The sequence below is a fragment of the Syngnathus scovelli genome, chromosome 7, assembly GCF_024217435.2.
Source record: "Syngnathus scovelli strain Florida chromosome 7, RoL_Ssco_1.2, whole genome shotgun sequence".
Classification (NCBI taxonomy): domain Eukaryota; kingdom Metazoa; phylum Chordata; class Actinopteri; order Syngnathiformes; family Syngnathidae; genus Syngnathus; species Syngnathus scovelli.
The window spans coordinates 6,884,097-6,900,814 of record NC_090853.1 but is presented as its reverse complement, the minus strand read 5'-3'; the positions used below and the strand labels follow the sequence as shown (position 1 = coordinate 6,900,814).

General features: G+C 39.4%; 1 protein-coding gene across 1 annotated transcript in view; it reads left to right on the top strand.

The window, feature by feature from the left end:
* LOC125972832 (cGMP-dependent 3',5'-cyclic phosphodiesterase) overlaps positions 1-16,718 on the top strand; it is a 109,994-nt gene that overhangs the window by 12,437 nt on the left and 80,839 nt on the right. The window contains exon 3 of the mRNA XM_049726831.2: positions 2,386-2,646. Coding sequence (XP_049582788.1) covers positions 2,588-2,646 — 59 coding nt within the window. The 5' untranslated portion in view covers positions 2,386-2,587. The remainder of the gene's footprint in view (positions 1-2,385; positions 2,647-16,718) is intronic.

The following is a 16,718-nucleotide window of genomic DNA, read 5'->3' as shown; positions in this document are numbered from 1 at the left end:
GAAAATACGCTAAGTGTTGTATTAATGGAGGCTTTCATTGAGCCAGATTCAATAATGTTTTGTTGGACCAAAAAAAAAAAAAAAGTATATATTCTCATTAAATTGTCTCCTTGATTGAGCTCCTACGACTTTAATCATTGAATAAAGATAATCACTTAAGTAACTTTGAAGCCCTTCTTTCATGAAGCCTAAAATCACGCCAACATCCTCATTGTATCTGGATTTGGCTTTGAAGCCTTTCCAGTTCTTTTTACACGCACGCACTCGCCCACTTGCTGTGAAAGAGATGAAGGGAAGAGGAATTGTATTTGTTTCACACCTCGGTAGACTTGTGCCAATTGTTTTTTTTATAAGTCTTGCTGTGTTCTCTTTTTAAGAAGAACTTTTATTCTGATCTTGTTTTTGGAGTTGTTCAGGTATTTCTCAGTTACATCTTTTAATGTCATCTGGGAAACATGCAATTTGATTTATTTAGATAATGATTCGACTCTCCTCCAGACTCAACAATTTAAAAATAACCACACGGTCTGCTGCACCCTAAATGAAGCGTGTCGAATAATTTCACTTAACACAGGAATTAGAGTTGTAAGAAACTAGAATTACAAGTTTATTCTCAGACGCACTAACAGTGTCTTCTGAGACCTTGTGTGAATTCAAACATGTCCCCGCTTTGCTCACTGACAAGAAAAATCCAAAACACACCCACAGCCATCTGTGATTTTTGTTAGTTCGGGAAATTGGGCAATAGGTATTAATTTCTCTGTCCAATAGCTGTCATCGAACATTTTGTTTATTATTTCCTACTCTGACGGGAAATATGAGACCATGGAAGACATGGGAAAATGGGAATAAAATAAAAGGTCTGCTATAAACATCCCGTTATTAATTTGACAGACGCTGAACAACGGCGACATTATCGGGAAACCTTAGCTCAGGTGTTTGCAATTACGGCTCATTAGCTGATCGCTCAGGGAGAAGTTTGGTGAAGCAATGCGGGGAACTCGTGGGGGATCCCATCATACCGAGAAGATGATTAGAAGGAGGATGATGAACAGATGCAACAGAACTAACTTAAGGTAGACAGAGATGCCATTCAAGCAATGTTTGAACATCAGGATGTGCTTGAGGTCTAATCGGAGGAGTAATTGGAAATGCACAGAATGAGCCAATCTATCGGAAATGGTATTAGAAGAAGCATCCGCATAATCTAGTGTCAACAAAACATTGCTTTGTTCGTCAGATCAATGTTTTTAGTCTCCAAGAAAATAGTGCATCTGATCATAATTTTAGTCCAAGACATACAAACATAGCCATTCGGAATAAAATCTTGATCGGAATTGGCTTGATCCAATCAGAATATTCGTAACGGGGTGGGTGTGTACATGAAGTGTTTTTATTCCGACCAAACTTTTAATCTGAATTAATGCGTCCATGGAAATGTAACCAATGTCTTATGACTGATGAGCTATTTTTAGAACAGCCCAGCGGGGTACTCGTGTCACATGCTCCTCACCGGCTACTGGGCACGTTGGTGACCCCTGGGTCTCCTAGACCTAGACAGTTAGTAATTGTGTACTGACCCCTAGAGTATGTCATAGAGTATGTCATGCCCCGAGATATGCTTTTGCATATTCAAACTCATTTGAGACCATGTAACATTTCTCTGCAGCACAAAAGAAAACTAGCAGAGGTGCAAATGCAAGTTCAAAGCTATGTCAATTTTCGCTTTATTATTTTTTTCTCTATGCAGTTGTGTTCACCAATAATTTACCCTGAAATGCACTTTGAACACGTAAAGATTATGTAGTCCAGGTTGATAATATTCAACAATATTTAAGTTGAACATATTTTTGAACAAGATCTATATTTCCATTGTTCTCATATAACCATATTTAAAAATACAACAGTCGGGAAATGCGTATCCCACGGTGACTTTGGGAACCAATGTTTTAGTTTTAGAGTTTATTTTCAGTCAGCATGGAAGAGGCTGTCTTGTAAATGTGCGTTTGTGCTATGGAGAGCTCGTAAAAAGGGACCACGGCCTTTTTATACTGCATAATTGACACACTCATATATGAGTCAAGTGCAACATGTGGTTTAATGAAAAGCTGCTGGCAGGACCTGATAAGACATTTGTCTATATGGGGATTGCAGAAGCTTGGAATTGTCACCCTTGAAAACTCCATGCAAGAAAAAACTCGAAGACGCGCTTGTCTGCATGTGCGTGGCAGCTTGTTTTTATTCCAGCACAATTGACAGTGGGTGCCGGGTGGTTGACGCTTCCATGTGCCCGTGAACGTCTCTCCCTATCTCTGCCTCCCTCTCTCTCTCTCTCGCTTTCTCTCTCTCTCTCTCTCTCTCTCGCTTCATGTCCTCGTGCACAAGCGCTCAAATATTAGTTACCCGGTCCCGACTAAGCCTGCGTTCTCCTCGCTGGAGAGACGGCAGAAGAGGTGGACAGCGGCGAGGAGGCGATCAAGCGAAGGAAGACGCAACAACACTTGGTCCAGCGTCCCTCCATCCTCCTCTTCGCCCTCCACGACTGCAGCTGTTTTGGGTCAAGCGGGGTGGCGAGGCAGGATGCGCCATGGGACAAGCGTGCGGACACGCGCTGCTCTGCCGTAGCCAACCGCCGTCCACCGACATGTAAGTCAGCCACTACGATGTGCGTGTTTTTGTGTCGCTGCTACTTCCTCGGATGTCTCCCAAGGAGGCTGACTGCACATGGCCCCTTGTGGTGCTGCTGGTGGAGTGTTGAGTTTGATCGGCTGTCATTATTCCCTCTTGACAGCAGCACCATGTGAGTTGCGAGGGCAGCTGTCAGCTCCATAAAGCCTCCACATCACACTCTGTCACCCCTCAAATATTCCCACAGAGTCTACTCTGTGACTTTTATCACTCCCGTGAGTCCCACAGGCTATATTGGTTCAATAATACCAGAACCATTAACGCCTATACGCTGTTTAACTGATGTAAGTTATTTTTAATAAAGACTGAACAAATTAGAAATACTTGTTCAACACTTTTTAAAAAAACACACACTTTTTTCATTAACAATTCATGATCGTATTGCGAATCAAGAAAATGTCTCATATTGTTTTGGAGCTGGCAACGGCTGCTTATCTTTTATGCCATCAAAACAATGTGCTGCCTTTGTTGACATTTTGAAACTATTAACTGAAAATAAAGTAAAATGAATATTTTAAAGAGACAGTGTGTTGAATTTTTTTGAATGCCATCTAGGGGTGAATTAATAGAATGCAACAATGCAAGTTCAAAGCGCATGCATTTTGAAGCACGCACACTACTATGCTTAGAGTATTCACGCTTTGCAATACAATTTGTTGAGCAGAAGTGCAAGAAAAGTTAATCACAAACAACTTGTAGTGTTCCCTCAAGTGACGAGAAAGTTATCCAGGCTGTAGTTATTGCAGGTTGAGGAAGTACGTTAGCCAGGTTTGTCTCCTTTGTGTTTCCGTAGCATAAAGATCACAGCAAAATGTCAACATCCTGTAAATTATAGCGTGACCCATATAATTGCAATTACTAGACATACAATTATTTATTATTCATATACCTTGATAGAATTTATTTTTCAAATAATTGAAAATGATAGGTTTTGAAAAATTCTATATGTCCCTTTAAGCCAGGCCTACTCAATAGTGACTTCTTCATCTTCCACATAGATGGACAATAATGTAGACACACTCCACAATGTTACAGAAAGTTGTTTTAGAACAGTGGAAAACATTACGCAAACTCCTAATTCAATTAAATTTTCACTTCCCGGCAGTGCGATGGCGATGGTGCCCTAGTGGGTGTGCCACCAGCAGTTTGACATTCCCATGATGCGTGGATTGTCATTGTTGAAGACAAGTTTATTTTTAATGTTTGTTACTTTGGCCTGCTCTTCCTCAGAGGCACACGTTGACAATGTCAAGGCAACGTGTTAAACAGATTATTAAAATAAATCCCTCCTGTTGGCAAACACAATTTCTGTTGCTTGAAATCCTCCTGTGAAGCACCTGCTCCTAAATGAATGGAGGCATCTGCTCTGATTCAGGTGAGCTGTCGCGATCAAAGCATGAGGCTGATCAAACGTCTTTCACACTCGCCAAATACTGTATGCTTATGAGGTTTCCTCATAACATGGTTTGATGTCCCTATTCTAGGATTTTTCAATAACCCCTGGTGTTCGCTTGGAGTTGCCCTAGTTTAGCACACATGTTTTGGGGATTGCTGAGTAGCAAGTATCATCTGCACCACCCTCCCCTGAAGCAAGCAGATTTCCTGAGGAATAATGAAATGTGCCAGGCCTGACATTACAATTAATTTGCGTAGCGGATCTTATACCTTCTCCCCTTGAGCATAAATTGCTTTGACTGGATGACACTGAAGGTCACAAGGAATGATGCTGTTATATTGCTTGAGAGCAAATGTTACGTATGTTGGGAATCCCTACAGTTTGCATGCTGTTTGAATATTTTATGAGATGCATATGCTATGGGGGAAATACGGTCCATTTAAAGCATATTCTGTTTCACAACTAGGTTGTAATAGTTCCTAAAGGTCCGTTTCAATATTTATAAATTTTTGATTTGTGAGACTGATTATTCCAACAGGTTGATGCAATTGACGGAAATTTCAAAACTTGCACACATGCTTATGGTCTTGGTTTGGATCTTGTATTTGTTGGCAGCAGTTGATACTTGAGTTCAATTTAAATGTTTTGTGGTCATTTTCATCATCTTAATAGCCGACTGATGTTGTGTTCTTGTGCCACTAGGTGTGTATGTAAAAGGTCTCGTAAACTATCATTATTTATTGGATGACTGCCAGGAAGTCACCCTCTGCTCTACACTTGGCACACACAAACACATTTACAGCAATAGTTGTAACCTGACTCCTGATGAGTGGGCATATATTTGTGTGTCTATTTGACAGCAGAAAAAAAAAAGATGCTGACATTGGTGTGTTATCATCAGTAATGGCCTCATCAATACTAAAATATTCTGAGTGAAAAAAAGTGACGGAGCCGGAAGAGAGAGATGTTGTGAGTGAAAGAAAAGGCAGAGTGTGCTTGCGCACATCTACCCACAAAATAGAACACTTTAACAAAACTTTTGATTGAAAAGCTTTTATAGACTTGCATGTACATCCCCGTTGTTCAATCAAAACTGTGCATGTCCTATTTCAGCTACAATATTACAAAAACAATGTTGGCAGCAAAATATTCCATAAAAACATTCCACTGAGGACCGTTACAAGACAGCTTTGGTAACAGAATCTCCTCACAGCCATACCTTAAATGTGTATTTTGCATTTTCAAATATATTCACAAACAGGTCCGCAATGTGCGTGCCTTAATCTAGACCTGGTAATGTAATGAGCGAAGTATTTGCAATTGTGACATGGAGGAAATACAGCAAGCCACTAGCAGCTTTACCTTCACTTGCACTGCAGCTAAAAAAAACAAAAAGCAAAAAGCCAACTAACAAATAATCCAAGCCAATAATGGCAAATTAATGTTTTGACTCGGAAGCATTTTCAGCAGTCTGAATTGTGTTATTCCTACTGATGATGGAATCCAAATGAGTGTTTATTTTTGTGTTTCTGTATAAAGACTCAATTTACAAAAGTATAACATTATTTGTGTTTGGCAGCATTTGCTTTCCATTGTGTGCCATTATTTCTGGCTTGTGTTTGTTGTCCTACAAATAGTATTTATTTAAATTTTTGTGCTTTCTACTGCGTGTTCAACACAAAAATAGAAACCACATGCCCACCACAAAATTACTCACACACCTTGTAAAGTAGACCTAATCTGAAGAATGAAGCGAGAGTTACAGTTTGGCTTCAGAATATTCCAGATATATTGCTGTAATGGGCCAAGAGGGAAGGTTCAGAACGAGTAGCCTACCGTTTATATAGTTCTGTGTGTGTGTCTGCAGGTGTCACCAGGAAATGAGGTTGACAGTTTCAAGAGGTCCAAGCGCCAGAATCTGCTGGCAGCTTTCTTATCTCGATTCACTGTTGACACATGCACACGCCCGCACACACACACAACCCTCTGACACGTGAATGCTTGTGTAGTAGATTAGTATAGATTTTCTTAGAAATCAAATAATCTGTTGCAACTTTATGTCTCAATAATTTTGGTAGATTTTGTCAGCAACTACTGCATGTGTGTGTGTACATAATTTGCTCTGATTGGCAGGTACTTTGTAAAAATGATAGGTAGTTGTATGTGTAGATTTGGAGGAAATATTTTAAGTCAACATGGTGTAATGTGACAAAATCATGACTTCTGTGTAAAGAATATTTGTGACCATGTCTAGATGTTGCTGTGCGTTGTCAAGGGTCAAGGTCATGTTATTTTAGTGTGGCAAACTGAGAGGGTCAAAGTGGCTCTCACGTGTCTGGCCCACTGTTTAGAGAGTTTGCAAGTGGCCTTGAGCAATTAATATTCATTGAAGCAGCCGCTGATAAAAAGCGAGAGAGATTAAAATGACAGCCACTGTCAAGAGAACAATATTTTATTTCAATCAAACAGGCCCTAAAACCCTCCAGCAGTGTGATTGAAATCACGGGTGGAGATTGTAAACATGAATGATCTTGTATGGTTTGCTTCCACTCTACTTTCACAATTTGCATTTTTTTTCCACTCTACGTGCTGTTGACAGTTCTGTTATTACTTTCACTTTATTCTTTTTTGGTCACATACGTGCTGAGTGAACGTTTAATGTGATATCAGTTGTCTTTTCTTTTTTTGTTGTTGCACGTCCTCAACTAGAATGTTTCTATATGTTATATGTTTATGAATAGTGTGTGTGTGTGTGTGTGTGTGTGTGTGTTTAAACATATACACACATATTTTCACTTGGCACACACTGAGCTAAAGATAAGTGACAAGCTGTCACTGTGGCATTCAGAAGCGTTGTGATGCCTACAGTTACAAAAATGTCAAAAATGTTAAATCAGCCCATAAATAAAATTATAACAACATAATATTGGAACATACATATGTTACTATAATTAGTCTGCCAATCCACACAATTAACATATAGGATGTTGTCTACCTCGCACCGGTTGTATTTCTCTATTGGTGATTTCCGAATGACAAAACACTGCATGTTCATCACCTTATTTGCCGCTCGCTTTAATCGTCCATCTTCTTTGACATTTCTTCATTCCAACCAGTGACCAATTTCCACCCATGAAATCCCAGCAGCCAGACACGAGGAAACTGACAGGCATGACAGAAAGAGGTTGCTGTGATAGTTTGACAAATGAAGGGCAGGTGTTTCATCCAAACAGTCGCTTGCAAAGATGGTCCGATACATAATGGGCAGGTGTCTCATCCAAAGAGAATGTTGCCTGGCAACTGATAGTGTCACAGGTTACCTGACTGATGGCCATACGAAACTAGCCCTAATTAAAACGTTATCCATTTTTATCAGTAAACAAAACAGTTACATTTCCAGTTCACGTACAAACACAGGTGCTTTTGAATTCTCTGTATTGTTCAACTCTGTCACAAAACATTTCAGGTCACGGTAAAGAATAGGAAGGACTTCACACTATGCGGTGTGATGTAGGGGGAGGAAGCCAATTGTGATGGGCCATGATTGCACAGATGTCAGAAAAATGAAAGTCACAGTGCAGAAGAGAAACGTACTTCCCCTTATTAGAACCTGATGACTGCAACAAAACCTGACATCACGTAATACGGTGAAACAAAACTTGGAGGTGGTCTGGATTTGGAGGGGAAGCATATGAATTTCCTTAGCATCTCATTATCCTTTCGAATTTCATCACACTTGCCATATTTGATGCACTTTTTTTTTCCACGCTTTGTCACGCTTCCCGATTGCAAGCTAGAGTGTAAAGTAACTGCATTCAATCATGGCGCATGCTGAAATGATGGTTTACAAATCCTGGTCTGACTCTTTGTGCCCATTGTGTGAAATGTTTTATACTCTAGCACAGAGGTGTCAAACTCATTTTTGTCGCGGGCCACATCATAGTCATAGTTTCCTTCAGAGGGTCATTAAGACTGTCAACAAACTGATGAGTAATTTTGAAACCGGAGACTAGTAAAACCAGTTCAAATATTTTTAAAAGATCAATGGTAACAAAAATTGCTAGCAATATCTGTATTTTTTAAAAGTGAAGGCAATTTGTAACTGTAGAATTGGCAGATGAAGTTGATGCACAATTTGTCTTCGAGGGTCACATTAAATGATTTGGTGGGCCCTATCTGGCCCGCGGGCCTTGATTTTGACACGTATGGTCTAGCATGTCCCAGCAGGAGTCTGCCATAGCCACAAATGTGCTCCAATTCATTCATAGCTTTTGACAGAATGTAAAAAACATGTCAGACCTTGGTCAGAATGTGACAAAAGTGAAGGACGCCATCATTGAGAACATATTGGTAGACACTAACAGGGGACATCTCGTTAAACTTCTGGCTGAACAGTCATGCACATTTTAGCCTTCAGGACTCAGCAGCCTGTGACCATGAAAACACGGCAAGGCTGAATACAGAGAAAAAAAAAAAAGGCCTAAATCCACAGAGCAGTACATTTGGGTTCCGCCTGGAACATTAGTGTAAACATAGTATTGGTTACTGCCTTGGTGACAGACGATAAGCAGAAAAAATCGTATGGATGTTGTTGCGCTTCGTCAAATGCTGGTTTAATTCGATACCATTAACCCCCTTAGGAGCACCAATAAAGTGGTCGGTTACTGTACTATAAGGAAATGAGCTGAAGTGAAAGATGATGAACATATGAGTAGAGTTTAATGGATATCAGTAATGTACAAATGGCCCTACGGGCAAATAGAAGTACTGTTATAATGATGTGACGTGTCCATGATTCTATCATTACCAAAATAGTGCAGTGATCTGAAGAAGGGTCTGTGCAGAGATAATGAGGTGTAGACAGACCTGCAGAGCAAGCATTAAGCCGGCCGTGTGAGTCGCACACACGTATTTGGAGTGAAGATGTCCCGGAGTTCCCTCTGGTGGCTTGAACAAAATGGAAACAGTATGTACAATGCAATCCAACACGTACAATTTTGGGTGGGAAGTTAATTTACATCTGATTGTGGTTTTTGAATGTCAGCATGTCACTTCCCGTTTTTTATTTCATCTTTTGTCATCATTGACCCTTTGCGGTGACTTTTCACACTATCGCCCTTGGGTTACACACACATGCACAAGCACACATGCATGCACAATTGTACACACATACACCCTCGCAGTAATTCCCCAGAGGCTCTTTTTCTCTGTCTCTTCCGTTTCCATCTTCTGGTCGCTCGTATTTTTTTTTTTCTCTCCCTTTGCTTTACTTTCAAGTTTCTCGTCAAGTCAAGCAAAGAAAATGCCAGCAGGCTGTCTGGCAGTGTTTTCTATGTACTGTACATTTATTGAAGCATGGCTGCACCAATGTCCATATAGCCGTTTGTGAAGTTGGACTCTTCTCCATAACACATTAAAACATGTTTGATGTGCTTTCTATTTGTTGTGTTGGGCTTACAGCAGGTGTTACTACCGCTGATTCCTCACGGTTGTGTTTCGCTTTGTTTTTTTTGTTTTTTTCTCCACGCTCAGCTCACAGGTGTTTACCTCTCGGTGATGTCAGTCGGGTCTTTCTCGACATCAAAGTCGACATGGAGAGAGTTTTATTGAGAGAGCTCTCAAGAGAAATAGGCCAGTTTAAGTTTTTGATGGCGCCAGTCTGCCTTTCTAAAGTTCTCTCTGAAGGGTGTCCTTGTGGAGGAACATATTGAACTCATGTCTTAAGAGGTGGCACACTTGCTTTCATTGCTTCTGCTCTCGGAAAGTAAACACCTTGTGAAGCTTGGCATCATACCACAGTGTGATAGTTCCCTACTCACCATTTCTTTTTGTCTGCCTCTTTTATTGTTTTTCAGCAGGGGTTGGATCTCAAACTGTTAGTTTTTCCATGTCATGATTGCAGTGGGGCACCGCTTGTTTGTTTCTAAATAGGCTGTCTGAAATGTTATACTGCCACAAACCATTTAAAGAGGCCAGTCAGGACAAAGATCTCATCCTCAAACTAACTTTGTTGCTCTTGGGTGAAGAGTCTTTTTTTTTTTTCTTGAACAGTTTTTGTCTCAACTGTTTCTGTATACTTCCATGTGAGCATAAAAGAGGAAAGCAGAAGTCTGACGAGAGTAGTGATTGAGTTCTGATCAGATCTACATTTATCAATCAGATATAACATTTGGCAAAATTATTTTTTTCCCCATCTGTCTGTATTTCTTTGGCTTCAGGGTTCATATTGTAGCATTATAGCATCTGCACTCTGTAGATGGACCCGTGGTGCTTGATGATATCATACACACACACTTTTGTGTTCCTTCCCGGGTTGATATTCACTTGGGTTGAATCAATAACAAACATGAAAGCTTCTTTCTCCCACCTCAGTGCCTCTGTGTCAGCTTACTACTTACAATCTAGATAAAGCTTGGATAACTTTCTGTTCAGGGTGAATAATGTGGTGTCACTCAACCATTATAGCAACATCTCGAGTGACATAATTCCTCTAACACCTTTTAAATCCTGAGGTATAAATTCCACCCAATGGCAGTGACAGCTGACATAGTCTCGGTCACCCTTTCCATATTTTTAAACTGTGATCTGCTACATTTAACAGCTTTTGTGTCTCAAAGGAGTGTAGGTGACACCATGTGACTCCCATTTTACTTCAACATTTACAATTTTCGGTTAGTTAAATAAAATAAAAAAAAAGTGACCAGTGAAGTTCTGCTTTAGTGACTATATTATGCAAAAAAAAAAAAAAATCCCTTTTGTTCACACATGATACCCAACCTCATATGCTGCTTCCTGCTGGCATTCCCATTCTGATACATAATACATTACAACTGAGACCAAGTAGGCTTTCTCCCACCCTTTCTTTCTCCTGCGAGCTCCATCCCGCTCCTCTCTGGTCTCATTTGCTTCCATCTGCCTCCTTACGCTCACACACTTTCTCTCTCCTCATGCTCTTGATTTACTATATTGTTGAGTCCCTTTAGTCATTTATTTATAGTTGAACGCTGAATGACCTTTCCCAAATAGGAACACTGGGTAGTGGACAACAGGGAGCTGACTAAAAAGAGGAGTGACAGACACCACGCCTTTCACCCAACAATAAACCAGAAGAGACATTTGGAAAATTGATTATTTTTTTTTTATTTCCCGTAGTGTTAAGTGGCTGAGGGGAGTTGCCAGCCTCTGTTATAAGAATAAAAGCAATCAATAGTTGTTGTTTTTTTACTTGTTCTAAAAATAATCTGTTCTAGTCACAATGAATTAAATAAGATCTAACATAAGCAACTGTAAAAAAAATAGTTAACCTTTGTTACCATCTAGGGCTTTATATTTGTGCCCGCACGCAAGGTCCACAATTTGTTAGTATTTTTTTCCACTTGTAGCTTGGTGCAGTTAGAAACAGGCAGTTTGCGCCGTTGTGGGCATGAACACAGATTTGTAGCCAGTTTTAGTGGCTCTTCTCATAGACTGATTTTTGATTTTGTCGCATTTTTTGTATTACTTTGTATTATTATTGGTGGTTCCAATTTATTTTGTCCAATTGATTTTCTTTTTTATTACTTTGTATTATTGGTGGTTCCAATTATTGTTCACTATTTGGTGGCACTCTGGTAGTGTTGTCTAAAGCTCTTGATTTCCTTCTTAAATACATGATTTATTTTATGAAGTCAAGCAATAATTCTATTGACTTTTATTTGGATATGATCCAGAGGGGTGAAAGGGCATATTCAGACATGTTTGTCAGATTTTTATGAAGGGCAGCCAAACTCGCTATTTCTTTTTAAGCTGACTGTTGATGATAAATTATTTTGATTATAAAAGTCACCACATGAGCAATCCCATAATTATGTGATGTTTTTCATGGTTTGCGTGCTAGTTTTTGTTGTACTAATTATTTCCTATTGCTGCGCTGTGTGTTCTTAATGGTTTCTCTGTTGAATTGCGAGCTGATTGTGCAAATGCTCTGTTGAGTAGTTCATTTATGTCCTACTATAACTTTCCCCATAACACTGTGTAACATGGTTTATTTATTCCAGTTTAAAATACTATTTTTTAAACTAGAAAATGGACTAGCTACTCTTCCATTCATATTCTACTTTCCCTGAGTGAGAGGCATAATACACCCTGGACCAATTAAAATGGGCCTTACTTTATAAACAAACCCATGTGGAATAACACATTCTCATCTCCGCTGAGTCTTAAAATCTAAACAATGAACACCCGTAAGCCAACCAGGAATCATCTTTCTTAATGGTGGCAATTATGGATATGATGTGGAAGTAAGTAGAGCGAGATGGCTATTTCACCATACTCCCCGACAACCACCAGCTCTCCTAGTGAACTCCCAAATCGTTTCCTGACAGTTGTGTACACATGTCCGTGCTTGTGTGCTAATGCTGAAGCCACTGGTAGCTTGTGTCTTCCATCACACTCCCCAACAGGAAGGACGCACAAACCCATTAGACAACAGCAAAAGCTAATTGACCAGCAACCAGACACCAGTGCTGACAGTGGTTTCCATGCTACATACACTGGTGCTGTTATTGTAACATGTGCAGCATTGGGGGGTTGTTCAGCCCGGTTTGGAAGCTGTTTTACAGTCATTAAATATTTTCCCGCTTCTCTTCTCTTATTGTGACCGGTCGTATAATAAGGTTTGTTCCTATTCAATGTGTGCTCATCTGGGCTAAACATTTTAATGCCATCTGGAGCTACTTTGTCAGCAGTTTATGATACTGTTGTGCTATAAGCAAACACCTCTAAAAACATACCATGAGATTGTGGAGGATGTCATCTTATTTTCAGCAAGACTGCAGTTAGTAATTATATTTACAAATTTTTTTTCGTGTCTACAATCGAAGGTATAAATGGCAAAGAGTCAATTGATGATGACCATAGAACCTCAAATGGAAATAAGCTGCAATATAGTTACCAGTGTGCTTGCTTTCCAGTATTATGCAATATTTCCATATTGGACAATGATGGTGACAACAGGATGTCGTCAGTAATAAAATTAAAAAGGCACCTGCAAAAACGGCTGTGTCCCGTGTTAATGTAAAAACAATCCACTCGAGTGCACACTGTAATGCTCACTCTGTGTACTTTAATCACCTGTATGTTAATCACCACCTCGGGTGTTCTTCATGCGCCATCACATTTTATGCTGAGTTTAAAAGATGCTTGTTTTGCTTTGCAGCAACTTCTTTTTTGCACTTGGTGTATGTGACAGTAAAGAAAGTGTCACGCATAACGTCAACCACTTTCAGCAGTCTACTCCCACTTTTATGGAGTTTTATTATACCCAAGTAACTTTATATGCTTGTATGAATATTATATTGTAACTCAAAACATAGTGTTAATAAAGGTTTTATATTTTCTAGGACCGGTCACCTGCATCGGATTGGGTTTGACCGACCATGATATATTGTAATTATTTATCTTGGATAGATACATTGCCATTTTTTTTTTCTTCAATGAGGTTTGCCAGTGTCTCATTGAAGCAGGATTTTAAATATCCATCCTTTTATTTTCTATATTGTTTATCCACAATAGGATCACGGGTGAGATACACCCTGGATTGGTCGCAAGCCAATTGCTGGTTTTCAAATATGTATAACTCAATAGGGGTCATGCGTGTGGTGTGCAGTTATGTGGTCATGTTTGCTCATGACCTTAATTTCGAACAGGTCATGAATTATTACACTTTGAGCATGCACAATTAATTCTGTGTGAATAGGAATGAGTCTAAAATAAAAATCCCCTACTGATTCAAATGACCACAGACACACAAGCTAATCCCTATCATTTAAAGTGGGATGTTTTCATTATGAATTATGTAATCTATTGAAATTTCTTTGAGCGTAGTCCCTACAATATAGGTGCCAAATTGAATTGTAAATAGTTTGAAGTTCATTTTTTGGACGGATTTTAGGATGCTGTCATCGCTTATTTCTGATCATTACCCTTTCTAATGAGCTTCCCTTTCTTTTTGCCCCCCCCCCCCCCCCCCCTCGCTTACTCCATAATTCAATGAGAGCTATTAATAATAAATGGCTCTGACTGTGTAAAATGCCAGTCCTTTGCTTATCAGCAAGCTGTCCCTTTCAGGAAACTAATGGAGACAAATGACTCCCAGCATACGACGTTTGAACACATTATTAACCTCTGTGTTGGCCTCTGTTTAAGTTAGGAAAGAGAATTTGTATTGTGAGTATTATTTGACGTTTATGTAGGCGCGGGCGTGCGGCTATTAGCATTTATTAACCTTCAGTCACGTCAACCGGGTCAGATTTTCTTCAAATGCCATCGCATATCACAGCAATGATGCAAACATATGTGTGAACAAACGCACACACCAGCTCACTGACAGAAAGACTCAGGCTCACACACTGAATTTCGTTCGATGAAGCCAAGTGTCTAAAAAACGACGGGTGCAATTGGCTGTGCTTATCTTAACTGGATATTTTATTACATGCAATGCACCCGTGGCCAGAGTTTGTCTCTGGTCATTGTTAATGAAGACTTAAGTGCTAGCGATAAAGTGAAACTGGGCTCAATAATTCCAGATGAGTGCAAGTAAATCACTATAGCTGCCAAATTCGCTCAGCTTCTTTACCGTGCCGTGGCAAATCATGCCGGCCCTGTAAGGGATGGCAGATTATGTGTGCATGAGCCAAATATGGTGTGCTGACAGATTTATTTGTGCATTAGTAAGAGAAGTTGTTGTGTACCATGGGTCTTTTGGGTCTTATGTGAATCATATCCTGCTATTTTCACAATCCTGCATTTCATACTTCTTTTGTGTCTAGCTTCAATTACTTCTCTCTTTTTCTCCTCTCTTTCTTTCTCTCTCTCTTTCTCTCTCTGTGTGGTGCTGGTCTTCTAGATCATTATTGGAGTCTTATACTTGCTTCATCATTTTCAATGTTTATTAAATTTGCTCCTGGCTTCTGCTTTCTCTTTTCCGTCTCTTTTAGTTAGCTTTTGTGTGGACCTTTGTTCTATTTTCCTTGTATTTTCTCTCCTTCTCTACATGGCCCTCCCTGACCTGCTTTTTCTTCAAAAAAGATTACATCATGGCTGCTAGCATTTTTTTTAATTTTGCTACTGAAACACAAGTCATTGGAGATTATTACATCATTTTTTGTTGGATCAGCAAAGTTTTTTTGGGGGGGGACTGATGACCCATAGGATGCAGCCTTCATAATCATTTTGGTGTGCTTTCAGTGTAGAAATCATGTTTCTGTTGTTCATCCATAAAATTAGGTACATTTGCAAAGTCTTTTATTTTTGCAGTTTGTCTGCAATATTGTAAATATATAAAAGTTGTGATTGATTGTGAAGGGAAGAAACTATCAAGCTGGACCATACATTCTGAGAATCACCCATACCACTTTCACGATGGTTCAATGAGTGTACAGGATATTGCGTGATCCTATTTAGGCTTGATCACACGATTTGTATTTTCAGATTTTAATCTTGAGATCTTTCTGAGAAAAATTCAGGTTACACGTTCACTCAGGCTTAAATGTTATTGATGTCTTTGAACATTCGCGGATATTGTCTTGCCATGTATTTGTTGAGCAATGATTGTCCATCCACATTGGCTCGCGTTCTTATCGGCAGAGCCACACAGTCACTGAACCAACAAAGTAGCTGAAGCCTTATCGCTCCAAACACCACCATGCTGTTTACTTGGACAAACAGATACAGACACACATTTTATTCTCTGGTACATTAATAAAAATAACAATTAATTAGTAATGATACGCCACGTGGCCTATAGGACACCGGTATTAAACCTCTTGCATATTCCAGACATACACATTAAATTGTCCTCTTGCACAAATGACATGATTTTACCTGACATTTTGTAACTCTATGCATATTCACAGCATAAACTGCAGAATCAAATTAAAAGCATGCATGGATTTTATTACGGACTGGCTGCACAAAAGGACAATAACCAGACTGCTGTTTCACATGATGCACCAGCAGCTGGTGGTATAAAGCCCGAGACCCAAACAGATGTGTTATTAGCAACAATTGCTGGTGTGTCCCCAATGTATGACTGGGACTTAATAGCTCAAGTCATAAAAGCTTAACCATTATGCTCATAATAATGCTAAAATTTATTACAATGAAAGTTGTCAGGCTAGATAGACACAGCAGCTTGTCCAGTACATCTCTATTTTCTTTTGTGGAAGACATTAAATTGGGATCTTTTTGGGATTGCTGTGATTTCTAATCACCACTAAAATGATCTTACTGGAAGGTGCAGTCTGGTTGGAATTTGCTTCAAATAAGTACATCCTTGAAAATTTATGTGAAAGTTTTAGGGAGACAAAGATAAAACTTAACAATATAATACACTACAATGCATCTTTATTTTTATAGTGCTTTTTACCACAGTAATGGACAACCTAAAGATTTGAGAAAGGAAGGTAATGTCATTATTGTCATACTTACTCAGTTTCTTCGAGACACTATTCTTCATCGATGTTTGCCACTGTTTCCATTAATGTCAGGAGTTGTCTGCTTAGTAAATAAATGCTATGTACATAAGAAAAAGACGTTAGTATGGTGATTGAGTGGGGGCGGGGGCAAGGAGAAGAGAGATCAGTATAAAGTGGAT